The sequence below is a fragment of the Agelaius tricolor genome, unplaced genomic scaffold (genome assembly GCF_023055355.1).
Source record: "Agelaius tricolor isolate 1412-34295 unplaced genomic scaffold, bAgeTri1.0.p SCAF_9, whole genome shotgun sequence".
In the NCBI taxonomy this organism is placed as follows: domain Eukaryota; kingdom Metazoa; phylum Chordata; class Aves; order Passeriformes; family Icteridae; genus Agelaius; species Agelaius tricolor.
Window position 1 is genome coordinate 23,345,712 of NW_027269269.1, and position 13,650 is coordinate 23,359,361.

Here is a 13,650-nt window from a genome sequence, read left to right on the forward strand (position 1 = left end):
ATTAAAAACTATTTTCACTTTCCATTTTGAATTCTATAGGCAGTTTGTGCCCCAAGATATTTTAGCTATTTTAGCCCCCCCAAACCACCACCCCAGCAAATTTTAAGCCCACCTAGAGCAAGAGGAATACAGCAGTAAAAATAAAGGCAAAAACCCAAGACTGGCAATGTAAACAACCATCTGAGAGAAGATATACCCATGGACATTATTGGCTTTAGTCTGAGCAAATTATAAATGTGTAAATAGTGCAAGAGGTAAATATATCACATAAGACATTAAAATACTTTTAAAGACTTGTCCTATGGATAATTTTCTAAGTTTAGTGTGATTTTCATTTCCTTTTTATTCAAGGATCAAAACTAGTATGAGGCAACAACTTTAATGAACCCATAATTTAAAATTATGTTTGAAATTTGAAATTTCTATCTGTATGTTTGAATGATTCAGACCGATCATTTACTCTAAAGCCCCAAAGCCATCACATCTTTGCTTATAAATAAATGGATTATAAATAAATTGTCATAAATATTCACAAGCCAATAAAATAAGTAAGCTCGGCGTTATCTTAATCCCTCATCTTCACAGCGAATTATCATACCATGTTTTCTTTATGTTTATATACCTATATATATCTATGCATGCATTCTTTGGAAATTAGTTAGCTCAGAATATAGCTATTGACTTAAACTCAACCTATATTAGCTTCTTAGGTGTGAATTAAAGTGCCAATTACTGATATACAATGACTCATACCACACAGTTTTCTGTATCCTCCTGTCAGACCAACCATACTTCTGCTCACCCCCTCTCAAGGGACTGGCCCGAGGGAGAAACAAGAACTTCTCACTGAAAAGTCTTCATTATGAAAATTATTTTGCAATGTATCAACATCCTTCAGATTTGACAACACTTTGGATGCTTCATAAAGACTATTTTCTTGTTCTACCAACAGATGGTATGAATTTCTAGTAGGAGATGCAAATTCCTTTTGCATCATTTTGGTATTTTTATGTTCTGCTGCAGACATTATCCCTCTAGATGCAATAAATGTACTTGTTTTAATAATTGAATGCATGTTACTCAAAACCATGTAATAACACATACAACTTGATTTCAACTGAAGAAGAAAACCAACCAAACAACAACCAAGCAACCTCATAATTCTGCAGTACAGCACAGAGAGTTTATTTTATTTAGCTTGTCATATAGTCTTGCTACAAAGGGAGGTGGCTGTAGATGTTACAGCAAATGGAACCAGTCATCAACACCTGACAGTTATCCCCAGCTCTGCACTTATGCACATCTTAGCTTCTTCTTTTCCTCAGATTATTTCCCTGATTGGACAATTACGTTCCAGTCTCTTCCACTGTGTACTCCTAGAACTGGTGACATTTCTCCCCTCCTTGCTTCCCTTTCCCACTTTCACCTCCCAAACCAGAGAATGTGCTGCCTTAATGCTCTAAGTCCACTCTGGGTGCATTGGAGTCTACTTTACATATGTAACCAGTATCAAGCTATCTATAGATTTATTGGCTAAAATCGAGAACATTTATTCCACCACAGTGCTTTCCATATTGGATGTCCTTGACATTGTCAATTATGTCTTTCCTCTTCTCCAACATATTGCTTCTTTCCTCTTACGTGTTCATTCTTTTTTCCCCTTTCCCTGTTCAGTTGCAGGACATCTCAGACTGAAATATCAACACTTTCTTTCTCTGACTTAGCATTTGAAGAGATTATTTTGTATAAACATAGCAATAATGTTTTATATATATATATATATATATATATATATATATATATATATATATATATATATATATATCCCTAGTGATTCATAAATACACATCTTCAACTTGGATTTCTTCCATCCAAGTTAGAGTAGTAATCCTGTCTTTCTAAAATCTATTCAGGATTTTCCAAATAGGAAATAGTTCCAAATAGGAATTTAACATTGCCAAGATCAACTCAACGTATTTTTGTGCTGAAATCTCCTCTTTACTACATGAACAGAGCTATCATCATCACTGTCTTCTCTTGTACTCTAATACATAATATTATCTTTGAATGTCACACTTTAACCTCATAATTAAGCTGGACACTAGATTACATTGTCTTTTCATGCAAATCACCTCTAAAATGACCAACAAAAATGTAAGTATCTTGCTCATCCATAATCTCTTCTTTGGCTTCAATACCTGTAAGTCTTATTTTCTCATAGACATCCACATGAAATTATCTTCCTGCTTCACTACTTAATTGAATCAACTACTCATATATCTTCCCATTAACTTCCATTTTCATTGATATAACCCTTAACAGTTTAGACCTAATGCTTCTGTTATCACATGACTGCTCCTGCTTTTGTCATAATAATATTGGCTTTGACTGCAAGATTCCCAAAAATAATTTACTTTTCCCATCATCATCCCTTATGAGAAAAGATAAACTTGTAAGTGAAATCCAAAATTCCCTCTTAATACCCGTTTTAAAATACATCGCTCAGATAAGAGATATATCAAAGCACAACTTGAGAATGACTTGGCAAGATATTTCAGTCTGTGACAGATTCTAGTCCTGTTCTTGATCTTACTGCATCTTTCAGATCATACAATATGTACTCCTGTATAAGTATCAAATGACAAAAGCAAGAACCATTTTTGAGGAAAGAAATTAAACAATGCTCTTGCCTAGAACTCAGACCAATACTTCACAGGAAGATTTTTGCGGACTTTTCTGACTATGGGGATGAAGACAGAAACAAGATAATGCATTTTCAGCTATGAAAGATTCTGTGGTCTATGTTTGTAATTCTGAATGAAAACACTAGTAATTTTTGCCCTTAGAATTTATTAATTTTTAGAGGGGGCAAAAAACCCCCAAATATTTGGCTGCTGTCTGTCACTCAGGTTCTCTGTTACAGACTTGAAATTAGCAAGATCAGACTAATAGACTTTAAGATACCATACACCAAACCTTTTAATGGACTGCTGAATTGGTAACTGGACTAGTCTTTTAACTAAACAGACCACCTTTTATGAACTATTATGAAATAAAGTTATAGAAATCAGCCTAGAGGGACGGAACAGAATGTGTCGTGCAAGCGTATGAATGTATTTCAATAGCTACATAACTTTATATTTATGAGAGATGATAAAACAACTGCCACTCTTTTATCCTGTCCATACTGAATATTTAATATAAAATTGCCTATCCTGTTTTTCTGTGAAAAGTACTTTAAAAAGAGGCATCCTAGAGACCTAATTACATATAAGCACTGCAGTTAATTAAGATACGTATGGCTCATCTGTTGAACAGTCATTTTTGCAAAATTAATTATAGCTTTGTTCACTGTATTCTGCAGTGATGAATACTAATATTTAAATTTCATATCAGTATAACTCAAATGTTAAAGATATTAAAACCATGAATTTTCATAGCCCTCTTTGATGTATGTATTTTTATGCCCACTTTACATTCCCCATCAAAGAACAGAGGCATGGGATGGCTCCCCAAAGCCAAATATTTAAGTACCAAACCAAGATTAAAATTTTAAATTTCACAGCATCCAATTCAATGGGTACTCTTTTAAGCCACATTGTTCTTCTGAAAAAAGGGAAGAATTTATTGGTAACTACAGATAGTGCCATTGCAAAACAAGAAATGCTTCATATTAGTAAATGTACATGGAAACAAATATAAAACCAAAGAGAGATACTGTCACCAAGAACATAACATTGTTGAAAAATACTTTCTAAGGCCCAATCTGTCCCATATAACACTGAGGTTTTCTCTTTGACTTTTTTTTTAAAGAAAAGAATTTCTGTATAATAAAGGTAATTGTCAAAAATAAGCATGGTTGACATCACAAAATGTAGTAAGTTTGCATGCATGCTGAATGTGTTTAAAAAAACACATTACAAAGCACAAACACATGGGTTTAAGTCAGGCATAGTCCAATCATGATAAAGCTTTTTGCCTAACCTTTATAGAACTTACTCTGATAGGAAGTACGGATCCGTTTCGTTAAATCTGGATAAAAGTTAGACAGGCCACGCATGCAAAAGTTGTCTTTGGAACATGCCAGTACACCAGCATCAGCAGCAGGCAGAGGAAAGAGAGAAAAAACAGTCTAAAGTGAAAGGAAGTGATATCATAACCAGCATCTAGAACAGCCAAGGTGAAGAAATTTCAGCAGATGCTTACCTTCCAATTGGGAAATATAACAAGAAAAATAATCAAAAAAGTAAAAGATGTGGGATGGATGGTGAGAAAGCAGCTGAGGCTTTTTTTAGATGCATAGTTTCTATGAGCAATCTAGAAGTTGCAATCCTTCTCAGTGGTCATTTATCCACAGTGGGCTCCATTCTGGCAGCACTGGATAGCTGGAATGATGCCTTAAAGGATTGGCCCAGACTGCCACTGACAGAGAAAAACCCTCTGTGATACAGTGCTTATAACAGCTTTTTCTACATGAGCAATCCTCCACCTTTTGTCCAGAGTTCTGCAGCACCTTGTTTGTGGCTAGCTGCTCACATTTCTTATGGAGCTGCTGTGAGGCTGGCTGAAACCAGACAGAGAAGCTGAAGGTAACTTGAAGCTGCTTGTCTCTTCTCTCCTCAGCTGTGCCAAATTTACATATTTAACACTTGGCACAGATGGGAACTAAGCTTGCCATGATTAAATGCATAGAAAGTGAGATGGTCTTTCAGGAGCAGAAGTAGGCCTGAAGACTTGTATTTTATTCTATAATTTTTCCTCTAGATTTTACTTTCTGTTTGGAGTGTAAACACATTCCCAATTAAAAAAAAAAAAAATTCCCATAATTCTGTGGAGAAGTAGGACTTGATTCAGTGCAGGGTCTGCTGATGAAAATGCTGATGGCATAAACCCACTATAATCTGTTGCTTTTATAATTTTAGGGTTAGATTTAAAATTCCACATTTTCAAAGATATTTTAAAATCGAATTCTAAAACTTCACAGCTATGAAAAACACATTTCATAATTGTGTCTAACTCTTGCATGTTACTATGGAATATGTCAAGTGGAAAGACTTGAAACAGATGATCTGACTTTTTCTCATACAAATAAATGTTTATACAAGGAAATGTTTAGATAACCAACAAAGTATGGTAAAATTTAGCTCTATTGAAGAATTAATATTTCTAATACACAACACATAACAACAGTTATGACTTACTCAATCCTCTTAGCATCAAATTTTAAAACGGGTTTTAGGTTTATATTAAGAACTTCACTAACGAAGCACTAATGAAGTGCTTAATTTGAGCTCCTTGTGTTACCTACATAACATGCCTCCCAGGTGTTACACACCTCTAAACACAGCTGACTATTCAAATGAATAGCTCCTGGCAGAAAATACATTTAAGCTTAAATTGAAGTCTTACTTAGTGGTATGAACTTATTGAAATCAGAAATAAAATAGCATACAAACTACACATCAAGTGACTGCCAGAAAAACAATTTATTACTCTGCTCATTTTGATTTTTTACAGACTCAGCTAAGGGAATTACTTGCTGACCTCCATCCCAAAAGGAAAAAAACCAACCTCACAAAACATTTTATTTCTGAGAAAATGCCCGCACCTAGAGCATGTCAAGTTTCTTTTGCCAAGTTATAGAAACTCCATTGGCTGGCAAATAGTCATGCATTCCAAAAGCACTAGAAAAAGCCACAGGCAAAAAAAACCAAAGAAACATATCAGGCTCATAAGCACAATGATTTATTTCCTACCTGCAGCAAACTGCCTGTTCTTGCGGGGTGAGCGGGGCTGCCGCTGGTACGGATCACTGGACCCATAGAGGTCGAGGGTGCCCATGCTCAGCAGGACTGTCTTCTGCATGAAATCCACAACTGCCAAACCATTGCAGTTCCCAAAAGCCACTCTGCAAAGAGAAATGTCCCTCAAAAGTGTTAGCAATATGTAATTTAATCCTGAAAACGATAATAATTATTATTATGAATAGTGCACAAACCTTTTCTTCAGGAACTACTCAAGCTCACGTTTTTTATTTCTTACAGATTTCTAATCCTGAATTTAAAAAACTGTTTTCTGAATTAATTTTCCAGAAAGCAGTTACAACTTCTACCAACTTTCTGTATCAAACACATTGCAGTAATGTCTAAACGTTCCTTCATTGAACAATATCATTCTAATGATAATCATATCAATTAAGACTAAAAATTGGGACATAGATATTAAAAAGTGGGTATGTATTTATATAAAATACAAATTAAAATATAAATACAAATACATGTAAAAAAATTCTTTTAAAGCTAAATGTTAATGAAAAATGAAATATATTAGGCTGTATTGTGGAGATACCCAAATCTGAAAAGCATTCATAAAATTTCTTCCAACTCTGTCAGCTTATCTACAGCAGAGATTTCTGTTAAAACAGTCTCTACCCCACTGAAATACTTCTGCAAATGCATTTTGATGTTGGTTTGATTTATGGGCAAGATCTCTCTCCTTCTGCATCAGACTGCAATTTTAAATTCCAGACAGAAAGGATTGCAGGTACAGCCACAAAGAAACTCAAAAACCCAAACTATGTTCAATCATATTCAGAATCACTTGCTATCAGGTTCTGTAATTTTCTGCACAGAAGCATAAAAGCACTTAATTCACACTAAAAGTGAGGTGTGCACTCACCTCCACCTGACTCTTCTTAATGTATCTCCAAAATATCTGAAAGGAATTTGTGTGTGGAAAAACAACAATGCAAAAGGAAAGTAATGAGGTGGAGGGAAATCAGGGTAGCTAGAAAATTTTCTTCTGTCCTAGCTTTTCTTATACTGCTTCTATTATAAAAAAGAGGGTTCCATATAGCAAATAAAAAAGTAATAGTAAAGAAAAATGAAATTATTTTCCCTCAGTTGTCAAACTAGCAAATTAAGGCACCGTGTGCAACAGTGGCTTGAATTCTACTGGTTGTTACTACACTGTGTTTAGTCCCAATACTGACTGCAGTACAGCATCTATGGAAAAACTATGGATGTACTTCGACTTTTCTCCATTGGTATTTTTTCCCCCATTTGTGTCCCTCAGGGGCCCTGAGGGACAGTACAGCTTAATGTCTTTGCTAGTGACAGAGACAATGGAATGGAGGGCACCCTCAGGAAATTTGCAGACAGCACCGAGCTGAGATGTGCCTGAGGGACAAGAACCATCCAGAAGGACCTGGACAAACATGAGAAAATGCTCGTGTGAATAGGGGCAATGGTTTTAGACTAAGAGAGGATTGATTCTATGTGTTCATAAGTTACTGCATTCTGGGAGGAGAAAAAAAAAAGACAAAAAACAAAGACAAGTGTCAATCTCATCTATTAATAGTTTAGGGAAAAAAATGTCATTTGCACTTTGAAAATTATTAACCTGAGATTAATTAATTTTTGAAAACACGAGTCACAAGAAGAGCTAGTGATCATTCACACCCCTGGTCAGCACATTAACAAAATGTATAATTTCCTGGTCTGTATTTTTCTAAACTCCTCTAATTTCACACACAAGCATTGATCTAATATTTCTTATACCCAAACAAATGAGTTTAAAAAAGAATCTGAAGTTGCTTATTAATAACACTTCTGAGGATGGATAAAAAAAATCTAGACAGCCATTACTCTTTGCAAGGCTTAAGATAAATTGCTAACAACCAAGTCCTTATGAAATCAAAACCAAAATGAATTTCTCAGTTTTGAGCAATGAACAGAATTAGTTGCTAGGTGATGTCCTATTCTGTTGGTATCTTTCACAGAAATGTCATAAAACCCTCATCAGACATTTCTGGACAATTAATATGCAGATTAGCTGAAAACTGTTACCCCATGAGCCAGTAATAAATTTTCAGTCACTGCTTTCAGTCCAACAGAACCTACTTCAAAACAAATTTATTATTTGTATTTAACCTTGTTCCTCAAGGTTAACCTAATCCTTCAGTTGTAATTGAAGCATTTTGCAAGATAACATGAAGAAATTTTTGATGATTCATTTCAACATAAATAAAACAGGTGTTAATACTTTTAATTTGTAGCCTTGGTACTGTTATAAGTAAACCAATTACATTAAATAAAATTTTGCAGTGTCTGAAATCTTTCATCTTTACTGGGAATAAAGGGTTTTTTGCATCATACTTTATTCCTGTTTCATGGCTGCAGTATACCAGTTCCAGAAATCATAGAAATTTAATTAAAAGAATGCTGGAAACAGACTCTCCAGAACACACACCATTTTATGTCTTTGACCTAGTTAAACTGATTGGTGTATGAAGAAAAATAAGGCAAAAGATGATCCAAATAATTCTACGATTAGCATGGCAAAAACTACATGCTCTCAGGCTTCATGCTGAAGTGGAATAGGTTTCTCCACATGGTGAAGATAGATAACAGGTGACAAAGTAGTAAACAAAAATTCTGATGAAAGAAAGGACTGTGCCTTGTCATAGGCCTGAGGAAAAAGTTAAGAGTGACAAGACAAAGAAAGAGAGAAGAGAGCCTGCAGAAAAAAAATGTGAGGAAAAAGATCTTTCTTGGGTAGATTTTGTAGGAAAAGTTAAATTCAGGTTATCAGCCTACTTTATTCATACATGCATTCATTTCTGAAACACTCTTGTACTTAGCTTATGGTGTTTTAAAGGAGGCTATCCCGTAATCTATTATTGCTCCTAGCAAATGAAACAATTTAGAGCTCTTGATTGAATCAATCAGTAGTTTAGGAAACCACAGTGACCATTAGGAGAACCACAACCTATCAGAGTAGTTTACAAGTGATAGAATGATGTGATCATTCAGATGCTGCCTTGAGGTCTGAGACCTGGAAGGGAGCAAAGCCTAACAATTTGCACAAGTGACAAATGTATCAAGGTACAGTAAAGAGAAGAAACTCCTAGAATTCATTAATAGGAAATGGTCTAGAAATTCAGGCTGGAAACTTGAAAAAACAGGCCCCAGAAGACAGTATTTTTGCAGAAATGTAAAAACTCTGCATTAAATGGCCTAAGTTTCTGAAGAGTCCAGTGACTTACTGAAAATCAGCAGGAGTCAGCACCTAACACCAATTACAGCCAATAGTTTTACTGGAGTAACACCTACAGGGAAAACCATTTTAATGTATCAGGGTGACTCCCAGTAAGGGAAAACATTAAAAATTTGCAAATAAACTGAACCTGAGGAAACAACTACACACACTCATTTGCATTGCCATCCAGAATATAGCATTTAAATGCTCCTTATTCAATTCTCAATTTCAGGTCACCGATTCTTGTGCAAGCAGACATTAGCACAGACATAAAAATGCTGCTCTCAGAAGACAATTTCCAACTAAAATATGATGTAATGAAAAATGGTATTTAACAGTTAATCACTTCACCATTTTCCATTAAATGCATTTCACCTTGGTGAACCTTTCAAAATAACTTTGAAAATTACAGATTTGAAATGCAATTAGATCTTATTTGAAAGGATGGAAAGAATTATGTGAAAAGATTCAGTCTTTTAAATAGGATTAGTAAAAATATTGGCAAGAATGGCAGTTTAACATCCCATATTGCATTCTCTGTGTTAGTTCAAATAACTTTCCCCCAAGAATCTGATTTACAGCATCTTTTGAATACTTTGCTCTGACCTTAATTGTTGGTGGGAAATTTCAAAGTATAGTTGGAAAGCATGTGATTTAGGGCAATAAACAATAAATCAATGCAACCTTAATTCTGAGTTACTTACAGTCCATAAGCAGAGTTTACAGCAAGACTGGTAATCTGTTGTGGAGGCTCACCATCCACCCACACCAACTGGATAACCAGATCTGCCTGGTAGCCAGGAGGCATCCGCACAGGTCGAGCCTTAACGCTAAGAAGAAGAGGTACAAAATAAGAACAAGCAAACAAACACTGGGCCACGAAAAACAACTGCTTTGCATCATTATTAATTGTAAACTTGAACAGAAAACCTAAAATACGTTATTTTGAGACTTTGAAAAAGGGCATTTCTGTGTATTTGGAACTTTTGCCTTATGAAGCAAAGCATGACAGAAAAATGTAAAGAGGCAAGAGAAGATGAGAAGATACACCTTTCTGCAGTGGTCCCCACCAGAGCATATTAAAAACTTATGGACTTGACAAATCTATCTGTCCATGTAGTGCAAACAAGTCCTGTTTTACTTCTAGGAGCATAATAACCTATTATGTGAATGAATGGTTCCTACACCAAATCTGATATAACTATTAACACCTGTTCCTACTGTGTTATGGTAAGTTCAGTGACTTGCAAAGCAGGTAGTGAAGGTGTACATTTTAAGGGGAAATGTAAGAGCTGAACACCTCTGTATGACTGCTTTATGTGCTTTTTTGGGTGGTACAACAATGTGGGATACGCTGGAAGAAATCATTATGCAATAATAGCAATACTTTGAGGTATTCATGTAAGTCATTAGTACATTCATGCTGTAGTAGTATTTTACAGGTAAAACCCACTAGTCAGTGCATTTTCACTGTACCTGTTACTGGTGATAGTGCTTGTATTGCACCCCTTTGCACATAGGCATAAAATAGGGCAGTATACTTTATGAGAAAGTCATTCCTGATCTATCCTCTAAATGCATTTCTTTAACAGCAGCTTGGCACACTCACTGTTCTATTTCTTTTCCCTGTAGTACTCTTCAGACCTTACATGTGTCTGGAGCAGTAATCAGGCACTTGGTTTGGATATTGTTGTAGGAAAGACGTGACAGTGCAGTTCAGCAAGTGCTCAACCCACTACAGTTGGCAACAGTTTCGTATTGTTGTTTTCTATCAACAGCAAACCTCTGCTCAGAGTTTTGCAATTTCTGACCTGTTCTGCTGGCACTAAAAGCTTTGCCCTTTTCTTTGTTCATATGATACATAGCCATGAGCATTTTTGAAGTGATGCTATTCATAACCTTAAAGAAGCAAGCTCTGGATTACCCAGGAGTATTTGTGCTGAGAACAAAGGTGTGAACATCTGTGAACTCAAGCTGCCAAGGGAGAGGGGCCCTTTGAGACCAGGATAAACTGAAACTACAGGAGTTGTATACAGTAAAAATGTATTATTTTCAAAGAAACTTCACAGCAAGCAGAAGCTGAATATTTTACAAACAGTCTTTCAGAGTATCTTTGTGATGGAGCCCTTCAACTTCTAATATCTGTGGATAAGCCTTTAAGAGGCATAATAGGGGTGGTCTTTCCATCTGGTACCTAATTTTCAGCTTTCAGCTCCTGCCCTTAAAAATGTTAGAAAAATATAGACCAGGTAAATGAAATCCAAGAACCAGGACTTAGTCTAATGCCCTTTTAGGTGAGCTTTCCATCCATATTTTCTAATGGGTAACTAATGATGTGGCAGGACACAAGATGCAAGCATGCTGCTCCAACAAGTATCTGTCAAAGCAAGAATCTGTTTCCTTCTTCTAAAAAAGCTACCATGAGACTGACAATGGCTGAAGAAGTAATTCTGATCTTCTAAAACAAGTTTTTTAATGTGGTACTACTTTTCCAATGTGTTTTTAATGGCATCCTGAAAAATTAGAGAATTGCAAGTACATTCTAAGTTTTCTTTTGGATTGCTGTCACTTGAGGGGAAAAAAGCAAACACATTTCCCTCTAAATATTTTTCACTATAAATTTGAGGATCTGCTTTGATAAAAATGATTATTATTTCACAGGGATTTTCTCTAAGCATATAATAAACTGTAGGTGGTGAAAGACTATAATAATGGAGTAAAGTAATTTCAGATTTAATGATTCAGATTGTTGTTACCATGTTTCTGTGACATCTTACTCCTTAAGAATCTTTGAGCTTTTTCTCTTGTTTCCCTAAGCAACCTGCCTAAACAGTAATGCAGATATTCAGTTCTGCACCTTGTTTTGGATGGCTTTTTATCTGAAGTGTTTATAATAAAAGCCAAAACAGACTGCAGGAGTATGAGCAGAAGGAATGTAGACATTTCAGTGATTTCCTTGACACGTTCTTGTTATGCTACACTGAATTTCATTGTTGCAAAGTTTTGGTTTTTCGTTGTTTTCACAAGATATTCACAGTTCCTTATCACTTTGGAGTTACTTGAAGCTACTGTCAAAACCCCTGATTGACCCAATTTTGGGATGATACTAGAAGTCTGGGAACAAAGACTGACATTCTGGGTTCAGCTTTACGATAACAGCATTTACATCAAAAGTATTTATCTGCATAATCACAAATCCATTGGTTTCTTAGGTTATTACAGCTGCCTATTTCACTGCAAAATCTTCTGAAAGAAGCAAGAACAGTATTTATTCCATACTGCTGCCTGCCTCTCCTGGTAACAGTTACTTTTGATTTGAGAAAAGTCCCAAGTTTTCATTACTTCAGTCCCTTCAATTACTTTCTTCCTAGTAGCTATTCACAGACACAAACACATTCAGTCATTCTGACTTCTGGCTAGAAAAAATTGTGTACTGTGGAGTGCCATTCATTTGCTGTAAAAATGTTGAGAAACAGATATGAAAATAAACATAATGGAGCCAGTTATGTATGTGTGAAAATTTTTATGTGCATTATCAATACAGTTCAAGCTGTGCACTCACCCTCCATGTGCAGCTGGTTGCAGCTTTACATTAATGTTGTTCTATTTTAGATTCTATCCTGCTGCCCACCTGAATGACTTGCATATAAAGTCAACAGCATCACCCTGGTCTTTTCTGGCTTTTTCCAGTGTTTTCAGCACTACTTTCATTTTACCACCATAATTCTGTTTAGATCAGAAGTTCTTACATAGACAAGGTCTGTGGACCCAGCCAAGGTTTGGGGGGAAAGTGCAGATATTTGTATGTCTTTCCTGAGAAGGATAATAGCATTCATAAGTATATTTTTATCTAAATGTAGGAGTGTGCCAGCAGTTCTAGTGGTATAATTACTCTGACTTTGAAAAATCACTTCTCAGTCAAAATAAGACTACAGTTACCTTGTCTAAAATTTGACAAAAATCTATTGGCCAGCTTTATCTGAGATTATTGGAGATAAGAAAACTTCTAAAAAGTAGCAGGCTGAACCTCTGTGGGTTCATTACAATTTTTCTGCCTCCAATGTCAACAATTCCTCTCTTTCACAGACAAAATCAAGTAAGGATCTCTTAAGCAAAACTCTTAGCCAGTGAAATGATTAAATGATTGCATTCTTCCTGATATCAATGTCATAAATAGATTTCACATTTGGATTTTTTAAATAACTAATCTCTGCCTCTTCTGTTGATTTTCATACTTCAAATTAATGATTAAACTGAGGTCTGAAGTTCAACTGCCTGACTGAATGAGATGGACAAATGAACAGAATGCCAAAAAATACTGTTAATTTTTCAGGGACAATATCACAATATTGCTTTTAAATGCTAATGCCATTTTCAGGAGCCAAGCAGCCCAAAGTAGCAAATCAGGAAATGTTCATTTTAACTGCTTTTGAAATAATTGAGGCATTTAAAAGATTTAATAATAATTAGACCAAAATAATAATGAGAGCAATCCTTGTCAGCAATGCACTCTAATTGCTGGAAAATTACAGTTTTTATAGAGTTTTGTACAGAATTACTGTTTTAAGCTATTCAAATCCATAATTATCTGCCTTAATAATAAGAACATAT

At 35.3% G+C, this 13,650-nt stretch overlaps 1 protein-coding gene across 6 annotated transcripts in view; it reads right to left on the reverse strand.

Moving 5' to 3' along the window:
• The window catches only part of STXBP5L (syntaxin binding protein 5L), a 184,617-nt gene that overhangs the window by 43,813 nt on the left and 127,154 nt on the right, over positions 1-13,650 (reverse strand). For 4 of the 6 annotated variants that reach the window (XM_071433267.1, XM_071433266.1, XM_071433269.1 and 1 more), the window contains exons 17-19: positions 9,744-9,869; positions 5,757-5,908; positions 4,000-4,071 (exon numbers count right to left, since the gene is read on the reverse strand). In XM_071433267.1, the coding sequence (XP_071289368.1) occupies positions 4,000-4,071; positions 5,757-5,908; positions 9,744-9,869 (350 nt within the window). The remainder of the gene's footprint in view (positions 1-3,999; positions 4,072-5,756; positions 5,909-9,743; positions 9,870-13,650) is intronic. The other 2 variants (XM_071433270.1, XM_071433268.1) reach the window with 1 other exon arrangement.